The 23254-nt window shown below is 41.6% G+C and overlaps 1 protein-coding gene across 1 annotated transcript in view; it reads left to right on the top strand.

Annotated features, from left to right (window-relative positions):
* The window catches only part of LOC135507574 (rho GTPase-activating protein 10-like), a 67619-nt gene that overhangs the window by 3770 nt on the left and 40595 nt on the right, over positions 1-23254 (top strand). The window contains exons 2-3 of the mRNA XM_064927095.1: positions 20230-20325; positions 20846-20907. Of these exons, the coding sequence (XP_064783167.1) occupies positions 20230-20325; positions 20846-20907 (158 nt within the window). The remainder of the gene's footprint in view (positions 1-20229; positions 20326-20845; positions 20908-23254) is intronic.

The following is a 23254-nucleotide window of genomic DNA, read 5'->3' on the forward strand; positions in this document are numbered from 1 at the left end:
GTTGCTCTACACTATAGCCTTAGCCTAGTTAGCTAGACATGTGATGTGGGTTGAACAGAGGGTCAAGATCATCTGTCTGAGATCAAGAACAGCGTTTATTTTAGGTAGCAGTGTGTACCTGGTTTTATGTCCTTATTAAGCGATAAATAAGATGGGATCGGTGCAGTCTGTGCCCGCGTAAAGTGGCATGTGGTGTCTTCACTAGTCTCTTACACCTCTAAGCTGCTCCAGTATATACAGTGTCAGCTTTGTGCACTCACTCACTTCTCTGCGTGAAGTCAGTCATGAGCCAACGCCAAGTACTCATTACATTGACTTAGAATGACTGTTTTAAGACCGAGCATCGACTGACAGCTGCTAGGTCTCGTGAGACAGACTGCACTGAATAGACGGGTTGGCTGTTTAGCAGCAACAATTGACGCGTGCACAGCTATGGGCAAAACAGATGGGGTTGGCTTAGATTGTTAACATGTAAACTATATTTCGTCTTCAATGTTTATTAAAAACAGAAGTGCTCCTTGAGCAAATGTATTTGTCTCGAATACATTGCAGTTGGTTAGCTAGCTAGCATTTCGTTGCCTTGTTAGCATTGCCATGAAATGTGACAAATCGTCAAGAATAGACATGACTAGCTGAAATGAATCACTTACGATTCACCACATGGCAGTTTCTCGTCATGGTAGCTACCTGGCCATCCAGAATCTCAACAACTCAAACTTCTGCCCCATTGAAGCGTGTGGATCGTTTTTGTAACGTTGTCAGCTAACCCATCTATAGTCCCTCACTAGCTATGTTTCCATTAACTTTTCGTTTGTTGTTGATGACATTTAGGAAGTTTGCATAGAAAATAAATGTGATAATTGACTGCTCGGGTGTGATTCCATTTAACTGTCTTGTCTGTTGATTAAAAACAGCTGGATGTAATGACTTCACACCTTTAAAAAAAAAATCAATAGAATTTGCAGTGGTTGAAGTGTTTCCATTACACATTTAGGCAAATTGCGCATTAAGTTATCATATGTTTTTTTTTTTTTTTTTTTAAATGGACATTTCTTTTGTCGACTATACCATGATCAATGGAAACCTGCCTACAGTCTGAGATCAGAGTAAAATGTCTCAGCAATTGGCTGTACTTGTTTAACTATCTGCCTTTAGCGTCTTTGCTTTTGTGGATGACGAGGCTTGGCTGGGATTCAGTGAGATTGTCATTTATCACCATTGAAGTCAGACCATGTTGTTGACCGGAGGAATTGACTCGGGCTCTCTAATATGGCATATAATCCTCATGGCATGTGGGCCTCCCATCAGCTTCCTGGCAACATTAAAAGCCATTTTGTCAAAGGGCAGATTCAGCATTACGCTAATCTTTAGTAAACATCCAGAGATTTGGTGTCACTGCCTGTATACATATCATGTCTTGAGTGATGAACTGTCGCCTGTTCCCAGGAGTTGGCTATACAGCACAAACTGATCTGAAACCAGGCTAGATGAAGGCTGAAGTTTGAATAAGGTCGGGACTAGGGATGAGGAATGTTGCACTCTCTCTTGGGCCAGTCGCTGCTGTAGGATCTTCAAGTGGAATTCCCTGGGTCTTGCTCAAGTTCCAAAATCCCAAGTTACTCTGGTCCTGCTTTGGCCCTGGGCCACCCTTTTCAGTCCTATGCCTGAGGGGATGTCCCGCAATGGAAAGTCTTCGATTTTTGGGGGGGAAGGAAACGTGCAAACAGGGCCTTTGGCCAGGGAGCTAGCCTGTGACATGGAAGTGCCCACTAGAGGAGGGACAGGCCAGAGGATGTGCTCCTGTTTCAAGAGTGGTTTCCTCCATAGGAAGTCTGCCCGCTCCGTACCCCCTGTTACCCAACCCCCAACTCAACATGTCAGTAAAAAAAAAAAAAAAAAAAGTCATTATGTTAGGGTTTAGTCTCTCTTATTGGTGAGAATGTCTGCTTTTCAAAGAACATCCTGAAATTTTCATGGGAGCTTTGTCTTGTGAGAAGTATTACCCACTAAAACTGTCTTGATTTCTGATAATGTTATCTTCTATTAGGGTTGGGTGATATATCTGTTTTAGCACAATGTTCCAAATGCCTGTATGGCAAGAATCAAGGTTTTGTTTTCATTTTTATGGGGGGTTTTCTTTTTGGTTTTGGCTCCTTCACTGCTGTGTCGTGTACACCTTTCCACTCACACACAGACACCAAGCCCCTCCCCTGCCACACAATAACAACAAGCAGTTTCAACTCTCTATTTGCATTTCAGATTTGGTCCAACATAATCAGTCACATGGAAACCGAAACGCATCCAGATGTTATTTTACTGTAATAGAGGATAACTTAACCTTTTAACAATGCCCGTTTTATTAGAGGTCGACCATTATGATTTTAACGCCGATACCGATTATTGGAGTACCAAAAAAAAGCAGATACCGATTAATCTGTGGTAATGACAATTGCAACAATACTGAATGAACACTTATTTTCACTTCATATAATAGATCAATAAAATCAATTTAGCCCAAGTAGATAATGAAACATGTTCAATTTGGTTTAAATAATGCAAAAACAAAGTGTTGGAGGAGAAAGTACAAGTGCAATATGTGCCATGTAAGAAAGCTAAAGTTTCAGTTCCTTGCTCAGAACATTTGAAAGCTTGTGGTTCCTTTTAACATGGGTCTTCAATATTCCCAGGTAAGAAGTTTTAGGTTGTCGTTATTATGACTATTTCTCTCTCTACCATTTGAATTTCATATACCTTAGACTATTGGATGTTGTTATAGGCACTTTAGGATTGCCAGTGTAACAGTATAGCTTCCATCCAGAGGGATGCCGCTACCTGGGCTCGAACCAGGAACACATCAAGAGCCACCCTCGAAGCAGCGTTACCCATGCAGAGTAAGGGAACAACTACAAGAAGTCTCAGAGCGAGTGACGTTTGAAACGCTATTAGCGCGCACCCTACTAACTAGCTAGCCATTTCACATCGGTTACACCAGCCTAATCTCGGGAGTTGATAGGCTTGAAGTCATAAACAGCGCAATGCTTGAAGAGCTGCTGGCTGAATGCTCGAATGCTTGCGAGCCTGCTGCTGCCTACCATCACTCAGTCAGACTGCTCTATCAAATCATAGACTTATAACATAATAAACACAGAAATACAAGCCGTAGGTCATTAATTGGGTCGAATCCGAATCCGAAACTTCTCAAACAAGACGTTGATTCTTTCAGTGAAATACAGAACCGTTACGTATTTTATCTAACGGGTGGCATCCATAAGTCTAAATATTGCTGTTACATTGTACAACCTTCAATGTTATGTCATAATTACATAAAATTCTGGCAAATTAGGCAGGCCAAACCGTTGCATATACCCTGACTCTGCGTGCAATGAACGCAAGAGAAGTCAATTTCACCTGGTTAATATTGCCTGCTAACCTGGATTTCTTTAAGCTAAATATGCAGGTTTAAAAATATATTACTTCTGTGTATTGATTTTAAGAAGGGCATTGGTGTTTAAGTACACGTTGGAGCAATGAGTCCTATTTTGCGACTGCGCACTGCATCGATTTATATGCAACGCAGGACACGCTAGATAATCTAGTAATATCATCAACCATGTGTAGTTATAACTAGTGATTATGATTTGATTAAGTTTAATGCTCGCTAGCAACTTACCTTGGCTTCTACTGCATTTGCGTAACAGGCAGGCTCCTCGAGAGGCAGGCTGCTCGCTCGAGAGCGTTGGACTAGTTAACCGTAAGGTTGCAAGATTGAATCCCTGAGCTGACGAGGTAAAAATCTGTCGTTCTGCCCCTGAACAAGGCAGTTAACCCATTGTTCCTAGGCCGTCATTGAAAATGAGAATGTTTTCTTAACTGACTTGCCTAGTTAAATAAAGATTAAATATAGGTGTGTGGAAGAAAAATACAGATTTCCGATTGTTATAACTTGAAATCGGCCCTAATTAATCGGTCGTCCTCCACTTTTTTTTATGTCTCAACTCAAATGTCTAACAGAGCAGACACTACTAAAACGGGCTTGTAAATGAACATGATTTTGAAGATAATCCTCAGTTTGATGCACTCATCATTCAGAGAAATGAGCATCTTCTTATCCAGGTAGGCCAATTGAAGTGAACAGGCTATTTTAGGAGGGCATGTTCATAACAGTTCAACTGTTATACCTTGTGAGCAAGCAAATAGATCCAAGTTGGCAAGACTTTAAATATAAAGATTAGCTGGCTACTCACTAACACAGGGGTAGGCAACCCTAGTCCTGGAGTGCTGCAGGCACTTCATGTTTTTGATTTAATTAACCTGGAAAACCAGGTGTGTTGAATTTAGACGGTCACTGAACTGATCAATTTGGTAAGGTGGTGTGAAGTACTTAAGTAAAAATTATTTGAAGTACTAAAGTTGTTTTTGGGGGTATTTATATTTGAGACTACATTCCCAAAGAAAATTATGCACTTTTTTACACCAAACATTTTCCCAGACACAAGTACTAGTTACAATTTGAATGCTTAGCAGGACAGGGAAAACCGTCACATTAACACACTTATCAAGAGAATGTCTCTGGTCATCCCTACTTGCTCTAATCTGATGGACTCATTTAAACAATTTATAAAGGAAGCATTTATGTTGGAGTGTGCCCCTGGCTGTAAAAAAAAAAATTGAAAAATTGTGCATCAAAACCTATACATTTGATGTATAGCTTTTACTTTGTACTTTATCTCAAGTATGACAATTGAGTACTTTTCCACCTCTGGTCAGGTGTGGTGCCTAGTTGGAACAAAATCTGTCAGTACCTGTGGCACTCCAGGAACAGGGGTGCCTACCCCTGCACTAGCAAGTGGGCTTATGTTTGAGATGTTCATTTTCTATAATGGCTGCTACCAGAAGTTGTGCATGGTTCTGGCAAATTTAGTAACAAAAGGCATTTTTTTTTATAGATAAACTTGATACCAAATCAGTGATTATTGCAAAAAGCACTAAACTATTTTTGAAATAAAATGTAATTATTAGTGGGTTTTAGGGTTGAAGGCTTATATTTACCCTAGGCATAATTTAACATCCTAAATTCATAGATTATCCCAGGCTGTTTGAAATGCAGTGCATTGAGCATAAATTGTGCAACAAAGCTTATTTAGAGAACATAAAAAAATATATTTGTGACTCACCCATAACTTTGAAAATATCAAGATACACACTGAGTGTTTCTTTACCATGACCGACTGACCAGGTGAAAACTATGATCCTTTTTGGGATATATATGATCCCTTATTGATGTCACTTTTTAAATCCACATCATTCGGTGTAAATATTTAAGCCTTGAGACATGGCTTGTGTATGTGTGCCATTCAGCAGGTGAATGGGCAAGACCAAAATATTTAAGTGCCTTTAAAGGGGTATGGTTTGTGTCAAGAACTGCAACCCTGCTGGGTTTTTCATGCTCAACAGTTTCCCTGTCTGTATCAAGAATGGTCCACCACCCAAAGGACATCCAGCCAATTTGACAACTGTGGGAAGCATTGGAGTCAACATGGGCCAGCATCCTTGTGGAATGCATTTTGAGGCTGTCCCGAGGGTAAAAGGGGGTACAACTCAATATTAGGAAGGTGTTCCTAATGTTTTGTACACTTAGAGCAGGGCTGCCCAACCCTCTTCCTGGAGCTACTTTGTTTCTCAATGTACTATGAGGCTGGGCGATATGGCGTAAAAATCATAACTAATGGGCGATTCATGATATACACCAAGTTAGGCCTGCCCAACCCCCTTCCTGGAGCTCTACTGTCCTGTAGGTTCAGTCCAACCCTAATTTAGCATATCTGATTCAGCTAGGTTTTGTTGAGCAGCTAATTAGTAGAATCAGGTGTGTTAAATTAGGGTTGGACTGAACCCACAGGACGGTAGAGTTCCAGGAAGAGGGTTGGGCAGGCCTAACTTGGTGTATATCATGAATCGCCCATTGGTTATGATTTTTACGCCATATCGCCCAACCCTACCTCATATTCCTCAGTTTTTTTTTAAATTTTTTTAGATGAGTACATTGAGAAACAAAGTATCAAGCTGTCATGTGAAACTAAACTAGGCAATCAGTTTGTGCTGATGTGACTGGTGGGCTATGTTCAGTCCACCATAGCAACAGCTTGACTTCCTCTGGTCAACTGATGACAACTTCCAAATTTAAAATGTTTTGTCTTTTCCTTCCCCACATTTTCCCTGTAAAAAAAAAAAACAGGCCAAGAGGTTTTGCAGCTTTTGCTGGGTGTTGGCAGGCAGGCCAGAGTGAGTGTACGGGCATGATTCGGTCTGGCAAGCTGCTCAGGCTCTCTCCCCTATAATCGTATTACTGATTCTGCCAAAGAGCCACATCACAATCTTTCATTAAAATCACATTAACACAGACGTGAGGTCATGCAGGAGGAACTTTTTCCATCCGTCCGGTGCCGTTCTAAACAACACACGAGGTTCTTTTATGAAACTGATACCAGTGTATATTACCTGGGTTTGATCATGGTCATGACACTCAGGAGTCCCTTTTATGGTGCAGGTGTTTTAGTTTGCTGAAGGCTCCACCCTCTTTCCCTTGGGTGGCTCTGAACTCTTGTACCTTTTTTAAAATTAATTGATTAAAACCAGTGTTTCAAATGCCTGACTCTGTGAAGGTTACCTTCAAGGTAAAACCAGATAGACCATATCCACTTGAAGCCCCTCCCTTTAAAAAAAAATTGCAGATGTCTAGAAATGTGGACACAAGGACAGGGAATTCTCACTCAGCCTATGCAACTAGTTTGACCAGTCAGAGTGAAAGCTAGAGTTCTCAGATTAAGATCCTGTCGTAGTTGTCTTTTGGATGTACAGGGGCTGGGAGATCTTGATTAATTACTCTGCTGACCTATTTTTAGACCTGTTTTGATTTTAAAGAACCCTGAGGGTAGAAATTGGGGAATGCTGCTGTTGTCATGAAGGGTAATACCATGGAATATTGATGGGGGGAAAAAACAAAAAATTCCAGAACTCTGAACAAGCTACAGGGGGAAGGAGAGTGGCCTCCCGAGAGGAAAATGGTTGTGCCTGTGAGTGGAACGGAGTAGAGCGGAGTGTGGAATCTGACTGGAAAGATGGGCGAATGGAACAGGAAGGATTGGGAAAGGCATAGCCGTGTAAACAGTTCATTGGCCCGTGAGGCCCTGGGCCCAGCAGCGCTCTTGCTCTGCCTGTTGATGAAAGCTGACCCAAGTGGCACATCAGATAAGCTGATGCTCTTTGTTGATAATATACAACTAAATGTCAATGACTCTTCTACAGAAAAACTTCTGATCCAAACAGGTATTTTAATTTATCAGTGGAGTAAGATTTGTGTTTGTGTTGGCTGGAGTTAGGCTTTACTCTGCCTACTACAAGCACTAGACTAGCAGGTAGTCATTTTTAAGTTGGTAGAGTTTAGAAAGTACAGTAGTTTGATTAGGCTGCAGCTACACAGTGGGCCAGCCATTACAGTATCCAAAAGCTAGCCTACTTGGGAAATTCAGGAAATTCAGCTTTGCGGAGAAAAATATCACGAATACATCTCTCTGTGAGGCAAATGTATTAATGATTCACCCGCCCTGCTAGTCTGAGGTGAGGTCACTTCAACACTTAAGATCCACCCTCCCCAGTTTCACTAAGCTGCTTATGTTTGCCACTCCTCCTTCAGAACAGCTGTGCATGGAGTGAGTCACATTAGCAATCCAGGAAACTTTTCAAAGGATGCGTCAAAATGCATATTAGTCCTACTAGCTTGTCATGGCTTCATTGAATTCACTATGGGACTTTACGGGGTGTTTGTCCGGACCTGAACTGGATTGGTTGATGTGGTTGTATTAACTCTGCTGCTCTGAGGGAAAACATTACGTCATGAGCAACAGGTTGTACACTAGTGTGGTACTGAAGGTCCAGCATTAACATGGAACCGGTTGCAGTGTGCTGTAGGGTGGGGTTGAATGAAGCATGAATAAGCAGTCGGATTATGCTGATGAATGTTAAGTGAGGCGAAGTGTAGGACTGGGTGATATGGGCAAAATATTATATCACTATTTTTAGTTGTGAATAATAAAAGTTTTACTTTTGCTTTATGAGTAGTGAGTGATCCTAGGGTGGCATCACATACATTCAAAGTCTTTCTCCATTCTGATTTTGTTTTATACTGTTCAATTTAGAGGTCGACCGATTATGATTTTTCAACACCGATTATTGTCGGACCAAAAAAGCCGATACCGATATCGGCAGAATTTTAATTGTATTTTATTTACTTGTAGTAATGACAATTACAACAATACTGAATGAACACTTATTTTAACTTAATACATCAGTAAAATCAATTTAGCCTCAAATAAATAATGAAACATGTTCAATTTGGTTTAAATAATGCAAAGTAAAAGTGAAATATGTGCTAACGTTTCAGTTCCTTGCTCAGAACATGAGAACATATGAAAGCTGGTGGTTCCTTTTAACATGGGTCTTCAATATGCCCAGGTAAGAAGTTTTAGGTTGTAGTTATTGGAATTATAGGACTATTTTCCTCTATACCATTTGTATTTAATTAACCTTTGACTAGATGTTCTTACAGGCACTTTAATATTGCCAGTGTAACAGTATAGCTTCCGTCCCTCTACTTGCTCCTCCCTGGGCTCGAACCAGCAACACAACGACAACAACCACCATTGAAGCAGCGTTACCCATGCAGAGCAAGGGGAATAATTACTAGAAGGCTCAGAGCGAGTGATGTTTAAAATGCTAATAGGGCACGCTAACTAGCAAGCCATTTCACTTCGGTTACACCAGCCTCATCTCGGGAGTTGATAGGCTTGAAGAGATAAACCGCGCAATGCTTGACGCACAATGAAGAGCTGCTGGCAAAACGCAAAGAATGTGCTGTATGAATTCTTACGAGCCTGCTGCTGCCTACCACCGCTCCGTCAGATACTTGTACGCTCCGTCAGATTATATGCAACGCGGGACACGCTAGATAGTATCTAGTAATATCATCAACCATGTGTAGTTAACTAGTGATTGTGATGGTTTAATGCTAGCTAGCAACTTACCTTGGCTTACTGCATCCGCGTAACAGGCAGTCTCCTTGTGGAGTGCAATGAGCGAGGCAGGTCGTTATTGCGTTGGACTAGTTAACTGTAAGGTTGCAAGATTGGATCTCCCGAGTTGACAAGGTGAAAATCTGTCATTCTGCCCCTGAACGAGGCAGTTAACCCATTTTCCTGTCCTGCTAAGCTTTCAAAATGTAATAAGTACTTTTAGGTGTCAGGGAAAATGGATGGAGTAAAAACAACTTTTTCTTTTAGAAATGTTGTGAAGTAAAAGTTGTCAAATAAAAATGGTAAAGTACTAATGCCCAAAAAATACTTTAGTACTTTCCACCACTGTTCAATTGAGAGAATTTCCACACTGCCACGTAGGCCTGCACGATATGGGAAAATCTAGGACTTATTTTTCACCAAATGTTGCAATTGAGATTTGACAATTAGAGCAAAACTGTAGGAATCACTGAAATAGAATGACTATTCTAATTCTATAGTTAGAATATAATAGTGGGCATTTTGAATACTGTGCTTGAGATGACTTAAAATGCCAGGAAGGAGTTGTGACAGGGTAGGAACTAAAGTGTTTCCTAGGGGACCCTGTAAGCTTTGGCTACATTGTATGTTTTCTCTTAGCTACTTCATGTAGGTAACACATTCTTGTTTTGCATGTTCCTCTTTGATTTAGAAGATACTGTTGCACAAACATGCTGATTTCAGGTCTACACCGTCACTGGTATCATCAGGTTGTGTTAGCTAGCCACGTTTGCTCATACTCAGTACATTATTTAGCTAGATGCTAGCGGCTAACAATTAGCATCTCGCAAGATTTAGGGCAACTTGCTAAGAAAAGACAAACTAGCTGTGTGCTGATGTAAGAAACACAAACTAATAGTGTCATTGTAGAACGCTAGTGGATTTATATTAAGAAGCAAAGTGACAACTGCGTCGTCTTCAACATTGTTGCATGTGCTGCATTGACCATGCAGATTGAAGGCAAGTGTCTTGTGGTTGAGGAACAGCAAATGCACTCTGGGATTGAATAGATACAGACCTCTTGCCTGTCACATTTGTTGCTCCGCTGATATGCCAATGATGTGTGCCTGCAGCTGCTCTGTGCAATTGTCTTGAAGTTATACACCCCGTGATACCACCAAACCTATGCGGGTGCCAGGTTTGTTTTTCCACCAGAATGCTAGGTTGAAGGGTGTTATGTCATGGTTGAGCTAGCTGCTTTCTTCCTGTCTCTGCTAGTACCCACCCTTCTGGGAGGGAAAGAGGAATATGGACAGAGGGGATGATTCAGTCAGTGACACCACTGTAGCTGTAACCAGAGTAGGAATCAATGGAAGAGAGTCTAGGTGAGGACACACCACACATGGGGCTAAGCAAGCCAATGTCAACTGTTGCATTCTGATGACATCACCCTCCCATGTGCATTTCCTTACTGTGTACTGTGTCCTTGAACCCTGCCCCTCACCAGTGAAAGTGGAGAGGAAACGGGACTTTCATGGAACAGTCCACATGGAATGGAAAGGAACAGGTCTGAAAAAAGTGTGAGAAACCAGTTGGTTGACCAAGTGGCCATTTTTAAGCACAGGGATATCTGAAGTACATCCATCCACACTACGCCCTTCCTTTGTGCCCTAATATACTTTATGTCATGATAGTAGAACTTGAGCTCGATCAATATCATATCTAGAATTCAGTGTGTCCCATTTGGCTCATGTCGAGCTCCCTCCACAGTGGCTTCCTCCACTCAGCTGAGTACTTCAAGGCACTCCTCATCTGTTAATAAAGAATGCGTCGTTTTTTTACGGCTGTCCTTTGGACCTTTTTTAAAGGAATGCTTGCATCGGGAAGCATGCACTTGTTTTGACGTCATATCACATTATCCTATAATTGCCAACAGCTGTCTTCCCCCACCAAACCATGGATTCTGTTTAGTTTGTCTTTCTGCTGCTCTGACACTGAAGGCTACGTTTAAAGGAACGTCTTCAATGCTTGTGCATCATATTACGTTAGCCTATTCTATGTCTTAACCACAAGCTCTCTTCCCAACTACAAAATCAGATTTCTCTCCCAATGATGTCAATAAATGAATTCAACACTGAATTGGGCCTTTTATGTGATTTCTCACTGCTGATGTGACACTAGATTACTAGACACCGATTAATCGGAATGGCCGATTTTAATTAGGACCGATTTCAAGTTTTCATAAGAATTGAAAATCTGTATTTTTGGGCGCCGATTTCAGATTATTTTTATTTTATACCTTTTATTTAACTAGGCAAGTCAGTTAAGAACACATTCTTGTTTTCAATGACTGCCTAGGAACTGTGGGTTAACTGCCTTGTTCAGGGGCAGAACGACAGATTTTCATTTTGTCAGCTCAGGGGTTTCAATCTTGCAACCGCACAGTTAACTAGTCCAACGCTCTAACCATTGCACTCCACGAGTAGCCTGCCTGTTACGTAAATGCAGAATAAGCCAAGGTAAATTGCTAGCTAGCATTAAACTTATCTTTATAAAAAAACAATCAGTCATAATCACTAGTTATAACTACTAATCCAGTTTAGCAGGCAATATTAACCAGGTGAAATTGTAATTTCTCCTGTGCATTGCACGCAGAGTCAGGGTATATGCAACAGTTTGGGCTGCCTGACTCATTGCAAACGAATTTGCCAGAATTTTACGTAATTATGCCATACAGTGAAGGTTGTGCAATGTAACAAGAATATTTAGACTTACCGAACGCTTCTGTATTTCACAGAAATAATAAACGTTTTGTTTTCGAAATGAGTTTCTGTATTTGATTATATTAATGACCAAAGGCTCGTATTTCTGTGTGTTATAATTAAGTCTGATTTGATAGAGCAGTCTGACTGAGCAGCAGCATGCCCGTAATCATTCATTCAAACAGCACTTTCGTGCGTTTTGCCACAGCTCTTCGCAAGCACAGCGCTGTTAGGCTTGAAGTCAATCAGCCTAATGGCTGGTGTAACCAATGTGAAATGGCTAGCTAGTTAGCTGGGTGTGCGCTAATACCATTTCAAACATCACTCGCTTTTAGATTTGGAGTAGTTATTCCCCTTGCGCTGCAAGGGACCCGGCTTTGGTGGAGCGATGGTTAACGATGCTTCGAGTGTGGCTGTTGTCTGTGTTCCTGGTTCGAGCCCAGGTAGGGGCGAGGAGGGGGACGGAAGCTATACTGTTACACTGGCATTACTATAGTGCCTATAAGAACATCCAATAGTCAAAGGTATATGAAATACAAATGGTATAGAGAGAGAATATCGTATTTATAGGACTAACTACAACCTAAAGGTTGAACTGTATTCAGAATGCATATAGTTGTTTTTACACAATAGAGGGAAACCTCCCGATGTTTTAGAGATGGTTTCTGTGGCTGTTTACGTCTAGGCCTGTTATTTGGTAAGAGCTGCCACATACCGATTGTAGGCTTCACATAGGGTGTCTTTTAGTGTTTGATTTGCTTCAGGTTGCACAAATGAAGTGCTCGTTTTAAACCGCATCACCATGGCATTGACATTTAACCTAAGCCAGTTGAGCTAGCCAACTGGAGCTAAAGTACCTCGAATCACAGTGGCTAACAAAACAGATATACATACTGTAGCAATACCATGGTAATGCAGTGTCTATTGCATATGTCAAAAGGTAATGAGACACTGTGGCTCTGTTAGGTAGAATAGCTCTTCATATATCCCTGGGACTGAGACAAACACTGTCTTTGTTGCTTGTTGTGAATCTGGATCAGCCTGCGCAACAGACAGCCACCGCACTGATGCCCGCTGTGGTACTGGCAGACTGGTCTAGCAATAGCCTATCTGGATGGAATGCCCTCGCTGGGAGTGACTGAAGATGGAAGTTGGTCAAACTAATCAGTGTCTTAATCAGTGGGAACCTGATTTACTAGGTGGTAATTCAGAGAGCGGAAGGACTGGCCAGATTCAGTTCTGGATCCCTCCTAAGTATTTTGGACTCACTCGAGTTCCACAGTCGATAGAAAGCTAATTGCTATGTTCAGCAGTGTATGTTTGCTAACAAAACAATGACCTGTCTGACTTGTTGGCCTGGCTATACCTCTGTTTTGACAACACTGCATCAAGGCTATTAACCCATACTTTACTACCACCGTTCATATGTACATCACTGGGACTACCAGTCTACTGGATGATCGACTTCTTAGTCTGTGTAGAAGTCTGCTAGAAGGTGATGTTCACTGTGTACAGGAGACGTACTCCAGATCTCATCAACAACTGACATGACGGGGCAATAACATGACGAGTTTTAACATTACTGCAGTAATGCCCAATCCTTTGGCTTATGGCGTATAGGTTCAGCAGCTGATTTGTTATTTAGCTTGTTATTTAATCTTAACGAATCGTAACTTTTTCGAGATTTGATCCTCTGTGTTAAACTACTTCAAGTGTCTTTCTTGGTTGGTGGGTTTTAGTCTGCAGCCGATGCTCAACCTGTGCCCTGGTGTGTTTTTAGTAGTCGGGCACAAGGCTGCAGAAATCTGTGGTCAGAGCTCTCGTTGAGCCTTGTATCAGTCAACCCGTCAGAGGAAGGAAGCGCACTGCTGCGGCTTACATGTGATCATGTTTGTGTCACCTCTCACACAAACATGATCGCATGTAAGCCGAGGTGAGATATTTGAATTGTTTTTTTTTTCTTTTCCCAGAGACAATTTTTCACTTTAAAATGTATGTCAAACAAATGTATGTCAAACATAAACCAGTAATTAAACAAACTGTACAACTCTATGCACAAGGATTACTTGTCAATTTCCACAAACTCTTTCAGGGTAGCCTAGTGGTTAGAGAGTTGGACTAGTAACCGGAAGGTTGCAAGTTCAAACCACCAAGCTGACAAGGTACAAATCTGTCGTTCTGCCCCTGAACACGCAGTTAACCCACTGTTCCTAGGCCATCATTGAAAATAAGAATTTGTTCTTAACTGACTTGCCTAGTTAAATAAAGGTAAAATAAAAAAATACATGTAGTTGAAGAACAGTGCAGATGCATAGTTTGGTTACTGATTGTACAAAACAGTCATTCTGTTACCAAATTTTGCATCTGTGCTGTTCTTAAAGTAAATGTGTTGTGAAATGTTCAGTGGAAATTAGGGTTGGGCCATATCAATTAGGGTTGGGCCATATCAAGAAGCATATGAGATCTAATTTTAAATGCCATTATACTCCAATATGGCGTAATAAAGAATTCGTAGCATGGTTGAATTCTGGGGGAAAGTCAACCATGGTGAGTTTGAACATTTTACTAGCGAATGTGAATGATACACATTATGCAAATGAACAAAGTTTTGAAGCATGCTAGTCTAAATAACAATACTGGCTCAAGCAACGTGACATCACTTCCTGAAGCAGGAGGTTTAAGAAAAAAAATATGTAAGTTTTGCAATATTAACATTCAATGTATCAAAATATATGATCATACACAGGGAATGTAATATACATACACAATCTTAAATTAGGATTACACCCCCCCCACACACACACACGCACAATTTAGACATTGAAACTATTGAAAACGGTTTCAAGCCTAGCTCCTTGTTAAGGCCATGAGGAGACGGGTACTGTGGCTCCAGAATGATTCCCTTTTGAAGAAGTTTCCTCTCAATGTCCCCTCCCCTGCATGACATCATGACCATTTCTATTCCAATATATCTCAGAGAACTATAGGATGTCCAGCTTGTACAAAATGAGCAGTAACCAATTTTTTTTTTTTTTTTTGTCTCACCTGGCCGTAAATTGCTGCGGTGCTCACTGAGCCGTCTCTTAAGGCTTCTATGGGCTTCCCCTATGTAAGACGGACCACAGGAACATTTCAGCATGTAAATAACATTGGTGGACATGAAGGTAATCAGGCCCTTGCTCTTTAATCTTTGTCCTGTGCAGGGGTGGGTAAATGAGTTGCATTTGTACGTGAAGCTGCATTGAGCTCATTGGCCACATTTTGTTATTACCCTCTGGAACTTTGTCCAAAAAAGTTCCCCTTTTCTCTGATGGGTAATCAGATTTAACCACTATCTCTTGTTTGGGGGGTCTTTTAAAAACTATATGTGGGGCATATTTAAAAATGGGTTTCAATTGTGGGTCAGTATCAATAATATACCAGTGCTTCCTGATGTCCTTTCTGTTTTTGAGTTTGCCTACAACTCCAGCACTTGCGTTAATACCTGGATGTGCACATGTTCTTCAGCTTTTGTAGCTGTACAAATAATCCATCCAAAGGGCTTTGACTTCTCAAACATGTCAGAAAGCTCACACAATATGATGTCCTGTCACCTTATTAATTGCGCCACTCACTAAGATTAACTAGCAAGTTAAACTTTGGTCGCGTTGATGCAGAATTGTTTTTTTGCAAGGAAAACAATTGATAAAACGCATAATCGTTTTTAATTTATCCGTTATTTTACCAGGTAAGTTGACTGAACACGTTCTCATTTACAGCAACGACCTGGGGAATAGTTACGGGGGGGGGCTAGATTGGGAATTTAGCCAGGACACCACGGTTAACACACCTACTCTTACGATAAGTGCCATGGAGTCTTTAATGACTAGAGTCAGGACACCCGTTTTAACGTTCCATCCGAAAGACTGCACCCTACACAGGGCAGTGTCCCCAATCACTGCCCTGGGGCATTGGGATATTTTTTTAGTCCAGAGGAGGGTGCCGCCTCCTGTTCCCTCCAACAACACTTCCAGCAGCATCTGGTCTCCAATCCAGGGACTGACCAATAAGTATCTTGCTGCGTTTTGTAAACACACATGTTAAATGCTTTTTATTGGGTTCCCGAGTGACAGAGGTCTAAGGCACTGCATCTCAGTGCTAGAAGCGTCACTGCAGACCCTGGTTCGATTCCAGGCTATCACAACTGGCCGTGATTGGGAGTCCCATAGGGCAGCGCACAATTGGCCCAGCGCCGTTAGGGTTTGGCCGGGGTAGGCTGTCATTGTTAAGTTTTTTTTTTTTTTTTTTAACTGACTTACCTAGTTAAAGGCATCAGACTACTTCCGTGCTCCAGTTGTACTTTCCACTCGGATAAGAATTCACAAATGGACATTCGATCAGCAGATGGCGCTATGACTGTGTAGCTACTTTTCTCCTGTACTTTTCTCGATGTAGCCAGCCTACTTTTCTCTGGTAAAATGAAAGAACTTTAAGCAAAACATCAGGAAAGGTAGCTGGCTACATTCTTTCTATGATAAACATGAGAATATATGGCCATGCATAGTTTAACCCTTCTGGCGCAGGCCTTCCGCTAGCGACCCACCTCGACAACATCCGGTGAAATTGTCTGAGGACAGCGCCCCGCATACAAATGCATGAAAAACATTTTCAACCAGGCAGGTGCGCCACGAAAGTCAGAAATGGTGATAAAATAAATGCCTTTTGAAGATCTTCTGTTGGCACTCCAAAAGGTCCCAGCTACATCACAAATGGTCCTTTTTTGTTCGATAATGTCCTTTATATCCCCAAAAACTGTTTAGCTGGCGCGCTTCATTCAATAATCCACCGGTTTCCCTCCTTCAAAAAGCATACAAAATGAATCACAAACTTTACCAATAAACTTCTCCAAACAAGTCAAACAACATTTTATAATCAAACCTCAGGTACCCTAATACGTAAATAACGATAAAATTTAAGACAGAATCGTTATTGTCTTTACCGGAGATAAACAACAAAACACGCTCTCATCCACATGCATGAAAACACTATAGCCAAAATGGGAGCCACCTAGAAAAACTACAAATTCTAGCTCATTTTTCCAAAAACAAACCTGAAACTTTTTCTAAAGTTTTGACGTCTAGTGGAAGCCCTATGAACTGCAATCTGGGAGGGTTTTGCCTCATAATTAACATGACAGCCATTGGAAACAGTGGTAGGCTGAATTTCTTTTATTTGTACAAAAAAAAATTGGTTTGTTCTCTGGGTTTTGCCTGCCATATCAGTTCTGTTAGACATTATTTTAACAGTTTTAGAAACTTGAGTTTTCTATTCAAATCTACCAATTATATGCATATCCTGGCTTCTGGGCCTGAGTAACACGCAGTTTACTTTGCACGCTTTTCATCCAGACGTCAAAATACTGCCCCCTAGCCCAAAGAGGTTTTAACTAAAAAATACCCTTTTCATTATAAGCTCATTTACTTGTGGCTACCAGCCAAATAGCTTTGCACATCTGTCATCTGAAAATGAAGCTATTTTCTGTGAAGGAAAACTATACTTGTGCTTTTCAACTGGGGGTACTGCAGGGGGTCTGTTAATATAAGTGGCATTTTTTTTTTTCAATATCTTTATGAATATAGCTTGCAACAACTGTCTTTTATTTATATACCTGTGGTCCAAAATGGGAGAATATCATTCTAATGTCAACTTTATTTCTCAACTCCTAATATTGAGAAAATTACACTCATTGGAGACAATTACACTTGCTGGAGTATGACATAGGCTTTGAATAAGCCCCTGCAAATAGGCTACCAGTGTGGCAAGTGCCACTGGCTGCTGGTAAGCTTTTCTTAAATTGGACATTTTTGCCAACACATGGCTCATAGCGAAAATGTGTTTGGCGTTACCCTTCTAGCTATTAGGCTGTTTACTCTTCTAGTTATAATGGAGGCATGTCAAAATATTGAAACTATCTACTAAATCTCACTTTAAAATGTTGATTACTTCTCCTTGCCATGATCATTCACCTGATGATATTGAGAAGACGACGTGATTTAAATGGGGGTCGCTGGTTTGCCCGGAGGGGGTCCGTGGGCAAGAATGTTGAAGACCCCTGGCCTATTGCTAATCTGTCATGGTTTGATAGCAGCTCAGGAGTGCCTTGGCTTGTACTTTACTTTCTGCATATTTTAATGGGCCGTCATCACTGCTGAACTTTTCTAAGAACGACCATTACATTACCTCACCAGTAAAAAAAAAGAAGAAAAAAAAGGAAAAGCTAGCTTCCTGCAGGTGCTATATAAAGCAGGCCTAACTCAGAGCAAGCACTTGTAAACAATGCTGCTGTAGAGCAGAATGCAACAGTGTTTCCTGTAGTAACTTGGATGACAAACGTACCAAGGTCTTAGTACTACATAAAAATGGTTTCCAAATGTGTGTAAATGTATTTACAAATTACGAGTGAACTGAGGTGGGGTTTCAGAATGTGGCTGTGTTCAAGAGTATCAAATCCATGATGCATTGTGGGTAAATTGACTGCCTGACTGATCTACATATGTGTATGCAAGATTTGTAGGTCAGTCAGCAGTTTTAATGTTGAACAAGCCCAATCATAGTGGGTTAGCCAGCCTACATCCATTTCCTTGTGTCTAAGGTCCACACAGCTCAGATCAGTTTGGGGAATTGATTGAAACATTGAAAGAAATACAGGCTTGGGATCAGTCAGGCAGATGTTAGGGGTAGACACTTTATACCAGTCATTGTGCAGAAGTCACGTGATTAAGCTTTGGGTCTCGTCGTTATAATCCGCATGCACTGAGTGACAAAGTTACAATTTTTGGGGGGGTGTGATAGTTGTGGGTGTTAGCAAGCCGCTTAATTGGCAGGGTTATTGCTGTAGAGGAATTGGTTGACATGGCCCACGTGATGAGGTTGATAGACTGCTACTTGTTTAATGTGGCAATTCTCTCAACATCTGTTTAAAGATTGACTTAAAATCGTTTGTAGATGTTAACGTAATCAATAGACCCCAGTATTGCTTGAATACTTTTGTCACACACATTTTAGATGTTGTGCGTAAGATACTGCAGACTATGACTCATGGCAATATGCAGGTTTATTGTCAAGAGTCTTGTCCTGGTGGCAGGACTGAGCCATTTCCACTTATGCCAGCTGCAAAGTCACATTTTTACACTTGCAAATTTTATGTAAAAGGCCCTCCCGAGTGGCGCAGCAGTCGACGGTACTGAATCGCTGTGCTGAGGCGCCACTACAGCCTGGGGTTCGCTCTCGCGACTCCTTGTCGCCAACAGGGCGCTTGCAAGCTGACTTCAGTCGTCAGTTGCGGCTGGCTTCCGGGTCATGACAAAAAATGCTAACCTGCTGGTAATAATAATGTTAAAATAAAGGCTTCCTCCCTCCATTGTCAACAAGCCCATCATGGCTATCAGATTCTCACTGTATTCAAAACTCCCAGCTGATCCTCCCCATAGAGCCCCAGCCAGCTGCTAATGATACTGCTCCTCTGGATACCAGTCATAGCTCCAGTCTTTAAAAATACCCTGCTACATTCTCCCATGCTGTCCTTATGGGACTGTCATCAGTCTGAGATCCACACCGCTGTGAATATTTGTCTGTTTAGAAAACAGAGCGGGCTCAACATGCCTGGAAAACAAACGCTCCGAAGTTCACTATGGTGCACCGTGTGGGTTCCAGGCTAGGCTACATCCGAATGTGGTTGTTGTTTAGCCCCTCTTCTCCTCCTCACAACATGGTAAGGCTAGCGCATAGCCTAAACGATGATCCTAAGAAATAAATGTTATAAATACGGTTTTCTTACACAACAAGCAGGTCAAGACCAAAGGTTAGCCTATGTAGGCTAATATGTATGTTTGTAAATCAGTTGGCTCATTATTAACCCTTGAGCCATTACCCACCACACCCCCATAGATAAACCAGGCCTATAAGGCTAATTTCCATAGGGTCATATGTTTAATGTATTGCTCAAATGTAAACGCCTGTCGCCATCAATGGACCAGTAGGCATTGTCTCTTCATAACCTATACAGGGACAGGATGCTACAGTCTGACAGCAGAGGCAACAGGATGTATGCAGAGTGGGTTAACCACTGGGTTACAGTAGGCGCCTTACTGCCTGCATGTCAGCCAGCCTTGAATAAATGACTTCTGTTTTTTTTTTTTTTTTTTTTTTTTTTCAGTCTTCAGTATTTGTGCTTTGGGCCGACTCAAATGTGATTTAATATCTATCAAGCTAGTATATCCACTAATAAAAAATAAAAAAAAACATTGATTCAAGCCTGTAAATAGGAAGCACGTGTGACCGCAGTGCATTTGATGTCAAAATATGGTCAAGGGGAAAGTCACATCTGAAATCACATCAACCCCATAGGGTTATTTTTGAAATTATTTTCGTTTTGTTTTCAGAGCTTGCATTGGCCCAGCGCAAGTTTGCCCAGTCCCTGGGAGAATTCCAGTTTGAGTACATCGGCGACGCGAAGACCGACGATGAGAGGTGTATTGGTGAGTGTGGTGCTGTTACGACCTACAGCTGGGTGGTTCTGCCAGCGTAACCAGACTGAGAACTTTTTGGTTCTGATTACCACCAAATTAAGTGCTTGCATGTGTAATTTCCCAAACCCTTGGCTTCTTTAGAGATGGAAACACCAGTACTTATGTCCCTCTCTTTTTCTCTGTGTGGTCTTATGTTGGTGTGTGTCCTGTCTCGCCTCCTGTTTGAGGGGAGTGGGGTGTGTGTGTGTGTTTGAAATACTAAACACACATATTTAGCAGATGTTATGTCAGGTGTAGCGAAATGCATGTGTTCCTAGCTCCAACTGTGCAGTAGTATCTAAAAAAACAGTACACGCATCTAAAATAATGTAATTAAGAAATGTATAAACATTAGGACGAACAATGTCGGAGTGGCATTGACTAAAATACAGTAGAATAGAATACAGTACATGAGATGAGTGAAGCTGTATATAAACATTATTAAAGTGACTAGTGTTCCATTATTAAAGTGTGTTTCTCTGTCTTGCAGATGAATCCTTGCAGGAGTTTTCCAACTTCCTTAAGAACCTGGAAGACCAAAGAGAGCTGATGGTAAGCAGTAACTAGTTGAGACCTGCTTTAAAAGCCAGGGGAAATACCGCTCTCTGTTTGTGTCTAACTAAAGTCTGCTCTGTTTCTTTGTAAATTACAGTTCCTCGGTGGGTGGAGGGTTGAATGATGCCTCTGTGTTGTAACACCATGTTCATTAGGGCACACTGCAGCAAAACTTATTGGAATAGAAAACCATTTGTTTCTTATTAGACAAGTCTGGGTAGTCCCTGCTGTCTTGTTTTCGTATGATTGGTGTCTAATGAACATGACCCAGAGGAGAGGAGTCAGAGCCACCTTCACTGCACCTGTCTAAGGGTCACTGTGTGTGCTATCCCCACCTCTCCCCTGGAGGCGGTGGGACAGAACCATTAAACACAACCTCAGAAGACATGACATACCAGAGTCAATGGAGTCATTCAACACTCACTGATGTGTAGTGCTATACTAGTACACTACAGTGACATGTTAAAGTTCAGTTACATCTGCTATAATGTATAGAGGAAGTTACAGCTGAAATGAATGTTGTAAATGTAGCCTGTTAGTGTTTTCGACCCATGCAGAAAAGACTGGGTCTGTGTCCTAAATGGCACCTTATTCCTTCTCTGGTCAACAGTAGTGCACTACATAGGGAATAGAGTGCCATTTGGGATGCAACCTAGGGTAACCCTGAAGTTTGCAACCAACCCAGCCTCTCTCGTTGAGTCACGGTGTTCGTGTGTCAACAGATGGGCGTCTCCGTTTCACAGAATAATATCCCTCAAGGCTCCTGGCTCTATTGTCCCTATTCCTCCATACCTCTATTTACTGTAGGTTTTGCTGACTCAACGTTTTAATCAAGGGCTAGGCTATATCTTGTGGTCTCTTGGTGACTCATGCAACATAGATAATGTAGTGTTATTTATATTCTCCTGTAATGCAGCCTATGGCTTGTTCTGGGAGTTCTAAGAGCTCGTACACGCCAATAGTGTTTGCCTGCCGTGAGTACTTGCGGATCTAGTGCAAACCGATTTTACTTGTAGAGTCGCGCAACAGCACGCTGAACAATCGGTAGACGAATGGGAGATCCAGCTTCGACGCAATGTGTGCGGCCCTTAAAATATGGTAGCTAGATACAGTATGGCATTTTGAAAAACCATTCAATACTATTGTTTTACTTGACCCCTTGCAATCAGAATAGGTTATGTTTACAATGCATGTTATGTACCGTATTTGCGCTCTCGATAGGGTCTATCGTTGTATGTAACCATGTAACCATCTCTACCAGGGCCTGGTTCAGCCCCAGCATCGCATAGCAGTATGGGATGACAACGCAGCCCACAGCAGAGGACTGTGGGGTGGGCAGGCAGGCTCAGACATGTCCTGGAATGTATTTATTTTTAAAAATACATTTATTTCACCTTTATTTTATTATTTGTGTTACCTTTTATTAGTTGAGAACAAGTTCTCATTTACAACTGCGACCTGGCCAAGATGAAGCAAAGCAGTTCGACAGAGTTACACATGGAGTAAACAAACAGTCAATAATACAGTAGAAAAACAAGTGTATATACAATGTAAACAAATGAAGTGAGATAAGGGAGGTAGGACAATAAATAGGCCATGGTGGCAAAGTAAATACAATATAGCAATTAAAACACTGGAATGGTATATTTGCAGTAGATGAATGTGCAAAGTAGAAATACTGGGGTGCAAAGGAGCAAGATAAATACAGTAGGGGATGAGGTGGTAGTTTGGGCTATGTGCAGTGATCTATGAGCTACTCTGACAGCTGGTGCTTAAAGCTAGTGAGGGAGATAAGTGTCTCCAGTTTGAGATTTCTGTAGTTCGTTCCAATTCATTGGCAGCAGAGAACTGGAAGGAGAGGTGGCCAAAGGAGGAATTGGCTTTGGGGGTGACCAGTAAGCTATACCTGCTGGAGCGTGTGCTACGGGTGGGTGCTGCTATGGTGACCAGCGAGCTGAGATAAGGGGGGACTTTACCTAGCAGGGTCTTGTAGATGACCAGGAACCAGTGGGTTTGTCGACGAGTATGACGCGAGGGCCAGCCAACGAGAGTGTACAGGTCACAGTGGTGGGTAATATATGGGGCTTTGGTGACAAAATGGATGGCACTGTGATGGACTGCATCCAATTTGTTGAGTAGGGTATTTGAGGCTATTTTGTAAATGACATCGCCGAAGTCGGATGTGTAGGATGGTCAGTTTTACGAGGGTATGTTTGGCAGCATGGGTGAACGATGCTTTGTTGCCAAATAGGAAGCCTATTCTAGATTTAATTTTGGATTGGAGATGCTCAATGTGAGTCTGGAAGGGGAGTTTACAGTCTAACCAGACACCTAGAATATGAGG

The sequence above is a fragment of the Oncorhynchus masou genome, chromosome 21 (assembly GCF_036934945.1).
Source record: "Oncorhynchus masou masou isolate Uvic2021 chromosome 21, UVic_Omas_1.1, whole genome shotgun sequence".
In the NCBI taxonomy this organism is placed as follows: domain Eukaryota; kingdom Metazoa; phylum Chordata; class Actinopteri; order Salmoniformes; family Salmonidae; genus Oncorhynchus; species Oncorhynchus masou.